This window comes from Pantherophis guttatus, chromosome 3 (genome assembly GCF_059756535.1).
Source record: "Pantherophis guttatus breed Tessera chromosome 3, ASM5975653v1, whole genome shotgun sequence".
Classification (NCBI taxonomy): Eukaryota; Metazoa; Chordata; class Lepidosauria; order Squamata; family Colubridae; genus Pantherophis; species Pantherophis guttatus.
Window position 1 is genome coordinate 53,188,588 of NC_142065.1, and position 11,168 is coordinate 53,199,755.

The 11,168-nt window shown below is 37.9% G+C and overlaps 1 protein-coding gene across 2 annotated transcripts; it reads right to left on the reverse strand.

Moving 5' to 3' along the window:
* Positions 1-4,182: 4,182 nt before the first annotated feature.
* Positions 4,183-9,165, reverse strand: RPL10A (ribosomal protein L10a). 2 transcript variants are annotated; one of them, XM_034414732.3, is made up of 6 exons: positions 8,869-9,165; positions 8,179-8,250; positions 7,101-7,181; positions 6,553-6,701; positions 4,938-5,110; positions 4,183-4,405 (listed from the first exon to the last, which is right to left on the reverse strand). In XM_034414732.3, exons 1-6 carry the CDS (start codon positions 8,871-8,873, stop codon positions 4,235-4,237), a joined length of 651 nt encoding a protein of 216 aa, XP_034270623.1. In that variant the 5' UTR covers positions 8,874-9,165; the 3' UTR covers positions 4,183-4,234. The 2 variants fall into 2 exon arrangements, with proteins under 2 accessions (XP_034270623.1, XP_034270622.1); XM_034414731.3 differs by having other exon boundaries at positions 8,179-8,253; positions 8,869-8,953.
* Positions 9,166-11,168: the final 2,003 nt, after the last annotated feature.

The following is an 11,168-nucleotide window of genomic DNA, read 5'->3' on the forward strand; positions in this document are numbered from 1 at the left end:
AGGCTCTTCAGGTGAAGAGTTGAAGCCTTGCAGAATCACCTCAGCAGTTTGGGATGACTAATCTAGCTTTCTTACAAAATCCTGAAATTTACTCACGCTGCTGCCATTTCTGTCACAGGAATGAAGCTTACCACTTTGTGCTTAGGTTGGAAGCACAGCATGAACCTTGAACTGTATGCATTGATCATCACAATGTGACATGAACCCCATTATACAATGACCTCTGGTGCACCATGAGGATAACAATTGGAAGCTTTCTGTAGTTCTTTGTAATCATGCACAGTAGTTTGATTTAAATTTATCACACTTGAAATGCTCATAAAATCTATTGGGACTTTAGGAACTGTGTAGACAGTGCAATTTTTGCAGACAGTGCAAAAATTTATCTCATGCTTTTTAACCAGGGCCAAGCACACATTCCTACAAGCATTCTGTCCCCTAGTTAGATTAGCTCTATCCCTGTTATCATTCTGGAAGTCCCTCGAGGCCTGGGGTCTCAGGGAGTCTTAGAAGGTTCCACTGTGGTTAATCTTTTTTACTCTGTGTGGTTAAATATTGGTTTTATTGATGTTTTTTAAAACTGTTAATGACCCTATATTTTTTAATGAATTTTTAAATATATTTGCTGTATTATTGATCGATGAATTCCATCCATAATCACTTTTTTGTGAGATGAGCAGTCATGTAAATGTAATGAATAAATATTTAAGCATTTCCTCAGGAATTATCTCTGGGGAAGCTGGGTAGGCAATAAACAAATTTAAACCAATGAGTTAAAAACATTATATATTTGTTCAGTTAAACTGTTACTGAGGAAAATGATTCAAAGCTGGCTCTCTTTTTCTAGTTTTAGGACTTGTATGGCGAATAAATCACATTTTAAGTCACATCTAAGCAAAAATGTTGAAAATCCAAAAGGGTTCACAAAGATTTAAACATCAATGTATCTTTCTAGTGTTTGCTCTCCCTCTTTTCCCTTTCACAACTTATTTTCCTTTCTCTTTTTTCTGAGATACAGGTGACTGCAGGAAAATTGTATCTCTTATGATTTTCAAATGAACTCTCACAATGTCTTTGGGAATAAGAATTAGTGACACAAATACTCAGGAGCTGCTGTGCCAATTCATTTTCAAGAGCTATAAGACATTTTGTTCTATCATCACAAAATAAGGGAACTTTCAAATTAACTAACTTGATTTTTGCTAAACTATGAAAAACCAGGATCAAGCTTTACTCGATGACTTTGTCAACCTGTGCATGTAATTTTCTTACTATCTTTTGCCAGTATCCCTCCCCCTCATCCAAGTTATTTCTTCAGCTCCCCAATCTAACCTACATTGGTGAGCTTTTCATCCAACTTCTAACCTGATTTGAACTTGTTTCTTCACTATCAGCTGAGATCAGCTAGATGTTGCCATCTGCTGTCACTAAATTATGGTAGATCCTGCAAATTAAAGTGCAGCTTTTTACAATTAGCAGAATATAGCAGGCCCAAAATAAGCAAAAGTAGGACTTATAACTTGTTAATTTCTCAGTACATTGTGTGCCCTGGCAGTATGATTTGCAATTTTACAAAGTCTTCAAGTTAAAATGACACACCTGAATTCTGAAAACTATGTTTCCCTCATAAAGTTTTCTTTGTATTTATTATTCAGTGCTTTTTGGAATGTTTCTTTTCTAATGATTCTATCTGGAAATGCCAGTTCTTTATAAAAAAGATTTTAAGGGATGTTTTCAATATAACAACTATGAACACCGTAGAGACCCATTTTGTTGTACCAATTCAATTCTCAAGATATATGCAGAAAGTAAAGTTTTGACTGAGTGATTGTTAGAATTAGGCCCTGCATTGTAAAAACAAGCAATCCAGACAATCTGGGTTGGGCTCTCTAATACCAATACATCCATAATCATAATATGGATAGGAGACTTATGAGGTGTTTAGGAAATTTGCAATCAGTTTTACTAAAGTTGCTCTCCCAAATTACTTACAATATCTAAGGGTTTCACTGAAAACATACCATTTCCTTTTTAGGACATTCAAGTCCTTGCAAAAGCCACAATATTCCAAACAAATTTGAAATGGCTGATGTACAATTAGCTCAGAAGACCCAGTGATGTTCTGATTTGAACGCAACAGAGCTGTTTCATAATCATAATCCCTTGTACTCCCCAACTTCACCTACATAAAGGGCAGGATTCTTTACCTCTTAGCAAGGAGACAGTCAACTTCATTCAATAAAATATGATAAATTGTAGCCTGGTGCATTTCAGTAGCCCTGCAACACCATCTCTGCATATAGGAAACTGTATAATGTAGTAAACAATACTTGTTTTTTCACATATTTGCCCATTGCATACTCTTTACGTGCAAAGCTTCCAAATTAAAAAATGGTCTAATACAGCAAACTGATGCCGATGTCTTGAAATTTTATTCCTGCTAATGTAAATATCAAGTTTATCTCCTTTTCCAGCAAACTGCCTCCTGGAGTAGGCAGAGCCAAAAAACTATATTACTCTTTACTGAGACAGTAAAAGCAAACTGGTCCTGAAGCATCATCTCAAGCTATAATAGAAAAAAATAATAATGGTAGTAATTTAGTAAATCAGCATATGGTTGGTATGTAAAACTACCTTTGGAGATCAAAAACGGTATTTCAGGCCTGATTCAATTTGTGCTCACACCTCATAAAAGCTTTCCATCAGCTGTGAATTGCTTTGTGTATCATGCTAAACAAAAGGTAGGCAACTTGAAGACCAGGACTGTAGGAGCCTCCCAAATCCCTTTCTGTGGTTCTTACTGTCGAGATCAGTTTTCTATTCCTTTGGAATGAAAAGTGGTGAAATATGAACAAGGATTAACTCTTCCTCCATCCAATGTATACTTCTACCTACTTTCCAACCTGTTCATTTTGTCCCTTCCAACATTGTTTAGTATGGACATCAAAAGATTGCCTATCTATCCCCTAAAAACAAGACTGCTTACAATAAAACAACACCCTATTCTGGCACTTCAAGTTTGGGGAAATTGATCACTATCACATTGTGCAGGCTTTGGGTTTACTCAATTCATGTTGTCACTTATTTGTACCCTGCATTTGTTTTTACAAATAATCCAAGGCAGTGAATATATCCAACACACTTTTTTCCTCCCATTTTCCTACCACAACCCTGTGAGGTGTGTTGGACCAAGAGTGAATGTCTGATAACAAAATATTAAATAAGTCACAATATTTTTTACCATATTGTTCCAATAAAGAAGCTATACTTGTTCTAATCCAGTATGTTTTTCTGCTCACAGCCAATAGTTTTTTCACGATTTCTAGTTTGGACATGTGAATGCACACATTTTCACTAGGGGAAAGTAAAATACCAGTAGTTTTTTACTTATGACCACAATCGAGTCCAAAATTAGGGCCTGGTGGCTCAGCAGACTAAAAGCATTGTGATTAACACCAGCTGTCTGCAATTACTATAAGTTCGAATCTCACCAGGCTCAAGGTTGACTCAGCCTTCCATCCTTTCTAAGGTAGGTTAAATGAGGACCCAGTTTGTGGGGGCAATAAGCTGACTTTGTATAAATATACAAAAGTATGAAGGCTATTGCTTAACACATTGTAAGCCATCCTGAGTCTCCGGAGAAGGGCAGCATATAAATCAAATTTAAAAAAAAAAAAAATTCCCATTGCTAAGCAAGACAGTTAAATGAGTTTTACCCCATTTTACCTTTTTTTGCCAGTTGTTAAGTGAATCTCTGCAGTTAAGTGAGCAACAGGTTAAGTGAATTAGGCTTCCCCATTGACTTTGCTTGCCAAGTCATAATCACATGACCTGGAACACTGCAACTGTCATACCTGCCAGTTGCCAGGCATCTTAATTTTGATCATGTGAGCACAGGGATCTACAATCGCCTTATTTGTGAAAAACAGCACTTAAAACCATTTGTCTAGTAACCATTCAAAGTTAAAAAGGGTGCCATTTTAACTTCAAATGGTCACTAGACAAATGGTTTTAAGTAAAGAGCCTGCATGCTTTCATAAATACTGAATACCAGTTCATGATATGCCAGGATTTTCTGAAGTCTAATTTATCATTCTGAACATGAACATTTCTCAGATTAAGAGGAGTTAAATATTCAGTGATTCCATGTAATTTTATAAAAATCAAAACTCACACACTAAGTTAGCTTAAAAGAACTGTATTGTTATATGAAATATATGTATCTGTATTCCCATCAGTACAGACGTTGAGGTTTCCCCATGGTGCTCTTGATGTACAAGGCACGCACATTTTGCCAATTTTTCTTCAGCAGGGATACAAGGAAGTTGACTGCCAAATGAATGTTGTAGACCAACTCATCCTCAGTCATCTTCACATGACCAACTGCCACAGCAAGACACAGTACCTAGAAGAACACAAGAAAACACTCAAATGTGTTACAATTGAATAGGAATAGAAATGATTTGTTCTAAAAACAAATCAGTCTCAAGTTGATATGGCTAGGATGTTCAATTTTCCACAAAACTGGATAGAAGCAAATAGCTGAAGCCTTCAGGAAAACAACTGCAGTGTTTCTGGGAATCTTGTAACTATTTGTAATGAAGAATACAGTATTGTTCTTCTAATACAAAATATGGTACCATTGTGCAAATTAGAAGGATAAATCAATTTTAGGTGCTTTTACATTCTTCCTTCACTTCACTGATATTGAAGAGAAAACCCAATTCAGTAGATGCATTTTTTTTTATTCATTAAATTTATATGGTGCCATCTCACTCTGCAAAGTGACTCTTTCTCTAGATATTTGTTGAAATTTTCTTTCCCTCTTCAGCTAGATAATTTTCTGTGGGCCTGCTTTACTTTAGAGAATACTAGGAATTACTCCCCCCCCCCAATAAAAATACATAGTGCCAAATGTAAGGAGTTAAAAAAAATACCTTTTTCATTTGAAACTTGATTGTGGATTTCACTTCATCTACTTTGCCCACCATGTTCTCATTGTGAGTGAGAAGAGAAGGGAACTTGCCAGCCTTGTTTAGTCCCGGCCCCAGGATTCGAGGAATTTGCTTAATCAAAGATTCAGAGGCCAGGAAAGCATCATATTTCTTGGCTGTATAAAATAAAAATACACAATACTGAAAATACTCAAGACTCATCTCAAATATCTGCAAACAAGTATACATGTTAACAATATGGAATGCAACAATCTAGACTCATCTGAGTGCTTGTTTGTGTATGGTCTCTTAACTATACACTTTTCAAAAATAGAAACAAAAAATGTGTTCTGCATATGCCCAGCAACATTTCAGATGTGCTTTTCTCAGGCACAAGGAGATTCAATCTGCCTCAGAAACACCGAATTTTGTTTAGTTGGGGACCAACATAAACATTCCAGTGTTTGCTTACAAGTTCAGGTATGTTCTTACATGATCTAGAACAGTGGTTCTTACACTGTTTGACCCATGTACTCCTTTTTCTGCTCTTGATAATATCATTACCCCCTCCCTCACATAGACTCAGTTGTTTTAGCTCAGCAGTAGCTCCAAACTGGGTCCTTGGCTGAGCACAACTAAACAATTACAAATTACTCTCAGGATACGCCAAATACTCCCTTAGGCGTAACTCTCCTCAGTTTGTACAGAACCGTGGCTATCAGACGGAATAGGAGCCCGTTATAGTAGATATTCTACAACAACTGCTGCAGAAAACAGGCATGTAAACAGTTCCAAACCCATCAACATATAGGACAAAAGAAATTTAGATTAGTGGATACAAGTTGCACTATGCTAGAAGGCATACATTTATACTAAGGGGTGCTTTTATATTTCAGAGGAGTAGATATGGATGTTGTTCATGTACCAATTCAAACTGTATTCCAATAAAATACTTTAAAAGCCAATTAATATTTATTGGGTTCATATCCCACATCAATCAAGCATCTCTTAATGTCTTAAAATGAACAAAACAATTTAAATCTTTTTATGGCCTACCAACGTAAATGCAAACAAATAAAATGCATTAATAAATACCTTAATAGATTAGAGTTGTCCAAATCAGAAAAATATTCTCTAGTATAATTTGGTTTTAAATAGTTTCTTTAAGGCCAGTATCAAACTATTTATTGAGGCTACTAAAATAAGGACCAGGTGCTAGACTGCTGGAAATAGTTCACACATATTTGCAGAAAAACTTCCTTACAGCGTAAGGTATTTGGAAAGCTATTAACAGCACAATTATTAGGATACAAAGTTCTTTGAGATCAGGGCTGCAACAAATCACAATGTTAATATGCTTTCCCTTTTGCCAGGTTACAATATGAAGACCTCTGGCTCCATCCCTTTTCAGTCCCAAGAACTCAAATTATATGCCTCTGCTTCACATTCTTTATTTGCAGTTGTTGGAGGGGGATGGGTCGGAATGAATACACCGTATTGTTTTTCACTATTAGCCACAAGAACGTTAAACCAAAGTGAATCTAACATGGTACAGAAAAGAGAGAATTCAATTTTATCGGATGTTAAAATCTTGGATATTCTTTTTTATTTTGCTCACCTAGTTTCTTCACTAGCTTTTTGTTCTTATTCAGTTTTTTAAGGGCCTCTATATCCATGTGTGGGATGTCAACGGCTTTGGCTTCATCACAATGCTGCTGATCCCCCAGGACACAGACAGAGAACTTAGGTCTCGGAGCCGACTTGAGCCTGAGAGAGCGAAGAGATCATCACAATAGTCATTTCCTATCAATAAAAGTTCTACAAAATGGCAAAAGAACATTCAAATCTGGTGCCGACAAATCTTACCGGACAGCTAATACTTCTCTGTGTACCAGGATCTACTTCTGGCTTCTTAAAAATGATCGGCAGGATCAGCATAAGAGCCTCACCATACCTCCCCTGATGTTTTAAGACCCAGGGTAGGGGTCCGTCCAGCCACACCTGCTGCATACAGTGAGGTGAACTGAACTACCCTGGCAATTCAGCATTGCACCCAGCTACCACAGATTTTACAAGCCAACAGGCTGTCTGAATGCAAATTCAAAGACTTCTAACAGGGAGAAGGGTGCAAGCAGAAGGCTGGGTTGTACAAGAAGAGTGCCAAACCTGACAGTGCCAGAAAAACGCTTGTCCTTCTGTGGGTCATAGTTTTTCAGACTGATCTGCAACTCTACAGTCTCCAAGAACCTAGGTAAAGAAAACAGAATACATATTTGAGTAAAAACTGAGGACAACTGAATACAGTAGGAGAAAGCAATCAGATGGCCTTCAGTAGTTTTGGATTACAGCCTCTACTCAGATTACATACTTATGACTGTATTTAATTGGGACTTTGAAACATCTAGAGGCCACTGAATACATGAAATGGTAATTTCATTTAAGATGAACTTTACTTTCTACAGGAAAGGATTCGGCACAAACATATCAGTACTGAGTAAATTACCCCTTCTATGAAGTTTATTTATATACTTTTTATAAATAGCTCAAGATGGCAAACACCTACGTATTCTTTCTCCTAATGTCCCACAACATCCCTATGAGATGGGTAGAACTGACAGAGAATGACTGGCCCAGTCACTCAGCTGGTTTTTCATACCTAATATGGGACTAAGAACTCAGTCTCTTGATTTCTAACCTAATGCCTTAACCACTAGACCAAATTGGCTATTAATTACTCAATTACTCCAAAATGTTTTTTATCGTGCAAGCTTATAAATTTTTTTTACTAAAAACTAATAAAAACCAGCTTTCTGTTTAGTGTAGACACTATTTTGTTCTCCTATAGGAAAACCAAGTGGAATATTTGTAATGTTTACAATAATTTACAACTGCAATTGATTTTAATACTATCCAAGAGAGATGTAATTGAACTACTGCCTTATATTGTTAGAGAACTTTCCAATATGAGCTGACAATGAGCTTCTTGGAGAACTAAATAAGATCTATTGTTTTTCCAAAAGGTTCAGGATTTCAGTGGCCATGCTGATTCCAGCTCCTGCTAATCTGTCTTCATTAATATAGTCACACAAACACTCCAATCCCTTCCAATTGCAGAGAAATTCTGTCAAATGCTAATCTCACTGTTATGCATGAAGGCAGTGACGTGCTCACTGAAGCTATAGCAAACTCTGGGGTTTGGTTTACTCAAATTAACTTTATTCGGTAGGTCCTCTGAAGTTCTTACTTGCGGGTCTTTGTCTGACTCCCCTGAAGGACTTCCTTCACAGCTTCATAGAGTGTATCACGGGAGACTTTGCTGCTGTGGAAAAACGTATCTTAATTTAAACTTATACAGACTTTCCTATTCGTGTCAATGTGTTTCTGGAGACCAAAGAGAAGCAACCCCACCCACCCAACATGCTATTTAGACAGGAGCTTCCCTTGATATGGCTCTTGAAGTTCATTCATATTGGAAGAGAGTAAGTGAATGAAGACAAAGTATGCTGTTATGCATCAAAGACTAGTAACCCTACTGTGCAATTCGCTATGGAGAAGACCTATGTCACCCAAGGGAAGTTTATGCAACTTTAATATACAGCCTACTTGGATCCGACTCCATTGCAAAAAAGGCACCGCTTAAAAGCTGCTCTTTGATTGCTGAATTAATCGCTTCAATGGAAGGCAGATCGGCAGAAACGGCTTTGAATCGAGATCTGAGAATCACGCCATGCCAACATGGCCCTCGCGGCCTACTTAACCCGCAAGACCGACGGTTAAGGCCGGGCATCTAGAAGAACGATGGTCCCTTTCCGTGCCAGTCTCTTTGCCCCAGGCCTGCCCCACTGGCTCACCATCTGCGACTCCTATTCAACGCCACTCAACTGGATCCCGAGAGCAAGGATGGCGGCGGATTCTAGAACAGATTCACACATACCTCATCTTGGCGTCTCTGTTCACCGGAAAAAGGACCAGGCTCTCACTTCCGCCGGTATTACAGAGCCAAGTCTCGCGGGATGAGAGATCAGGCGAGCCACGTGAATTAGCCGCTTTAGGTTTGGGGCGGGGTTTCTTCTAATCGAGGCCGTCAGGAGGCGGCACTTATGAAGTGACGTCTTACACCTCCCCCCCCCCGATTGAAAGAGGGTTCGTAGCTAAATAGACCGAGTTCGGAGCTTTCGGTGCTTTGGAGCAGGGATCTCCAACCTTGGCAACTTTAAAACTTGTGGACTTCAATTCCCAAAATTCCTCAGTCAGCAAAGCAGAAAAATAGCAGAAAAAGCCGGCTTTGCTGGCTGAGGAATTCTGGGAGTTGAAGTCCACAAGTCTTAAAGTTGCCAAGGTTGGAGACCCCTGTTTTGGAGAATAGAATAGAATAGAATAGAATAGAATAGAATAGAATAGAATAGAATAGAATAGAATAGAATAGAATAGAATAGAATAGAATAGAATAGAATTCTTTATTGGCCAAGTGTGATTGGACACACAAGGAATTTGTCTTGGTGCATATGCTCTCAGTGTACATAAGAGATACATTCATCAAGAATCATAAGGTACAACACTTGATGATAGTCATAGGGTACAAATAATCAGGAAACAATATCAATATGAATCGTAAGGATACAAGCAACAAGGTTCCAGTCATACAGTCATAAGTGGAAGGAGATGGGTGTTGGGAACGATGAGAAGATTAATAGTAGTGCAGACTTAGTAAATAGTTTTGACAGTGTTGAGGGAATTATTTTTTACCAGAATAAAAACGTTCGGAAAAAAACTGTTCTTGTGTCTAGTGTGCTTGTGTCTTGCGTCTTGTGTTTGGTGTGCAGTGCTCTATCGTGTCAAAATTCTGGGAGCTGAAGTCCACAAGTCTTAAAGTTACCAATGTTGAAGACCCCTGCTTTGGAGGATAGTTTTGGATCTCGAAGCGTGGCGAAGGCTCTCAATGAATTAAGAAATTGTTCTTTTCTAAATGCCCTTAACTGGAGAGTTTGTGTTATCCCTTGAATGGATTCTGGAGTAGATCCCAGAGTTCAGTCCCCAGAATAGCAGCTCATCACATCCATCGATCATCAATGATCATTACTAATTTATCAATGGCAGTAATACACTTAACAATTGTGGCCAGAAAGATAATAAAATGGGGCAAGATTCACTTAAATGTCTCACTTAACAACATAATTTTTGGGCTCAATTGTCGTAAGTCAAGGACTAGCTATATTGGTTTTAAGCTTCTAATCCTATTTGGCTTTCTATTGCAATTACAATGGCTTGATTCTCTGTCAGGTGTCTTCTATTACAGCAATATCTACTTCTCAATGGTGTCTCAGCGTAGAATAATTGTGGTTCTGGGCATGATGCTATTATTATTCTCACCAGTTGCCAGCCCTCTTCTGTTTTCAGGAACATTACATCTTGTGCCTAAAATACTGCTGGTAATTTTGCTGACTGATCATAATCCTTATTTTGCTTGCTCCACAGCAACTGCAATCCCTAACACAATCCTGAGAGAAATTTGGGCTATAAAACTGGGTAGAGAGCAATTTTAAACCTGGAGTTTATTCCAGACCAGTCAAAGGTATATTCTGAAATTCCAATGAAACTAAATGAAGTTCTTAATCTGCTGCAGTGACTACTTAAAGTATTGATTTAATAGTTTGAATTTTTGCTCTACCATTCCACTTGATTGGGGAGAGTCTGGACTACAGTGTATTAATTTTAATTCCAAGCTCTTCCAAATTGTACATTTTCTTTACTGGCCAGTGAGACATTTAACCATCTATTGCAGAATACTGTATCTAGGAAATAGAAATTTTCATTTTAAAATAAAAGATAAATAAAAGATTAAGTTGATTAAATGAGGAAGTTCTGAATACTTTGAAGTATAATCTTCTAGAACTTGTCAGAAGAATAATTTGGGGTCCCAATTTGAGCTGGGGTTGCAGAAGAACAAATTGGAATGAAATCCAGATACACTATGAGGAAAGGAGATTTATTTATTCCTAAAAGTAAAAAGGTTTGCTTGTGTGAGTAGCAACAGAGAAAATGAGGTACAGAGTAGGGGTGGGTTCTACTTACCTTTACTATCAATTTACAATGGGGCCGCACGTGTGCACGCTCTTCTGCGCACAGAGACTTCTGTGCATGCACAGAAGCAGTTTGATGACATTGGGGTCAGTGGGCGGAGCCTCCCACCGGTTTTACTACTGGTTCTATTGAACTGGTGTGAACCGGGGGCAA

Coding starts and splice junctions, on each gene's coding strand:
- RPL10A (XM_034414731.3), bottom strand. Junction 5,111..6,552: donor AAAGCTAGTGAAGAAACTAG/GTGAGCAAAATA, acceptor TATTTTATACAG/CCAAGAAATATGATGCTTTC. Junction 4,406..4,937: donor TCAAGTTTCAAATGAAAAAG/GTATTTTTTTTA, acceptor GTGTTCTTCTAG/GTACTGTGTCTTGCTGTGGC.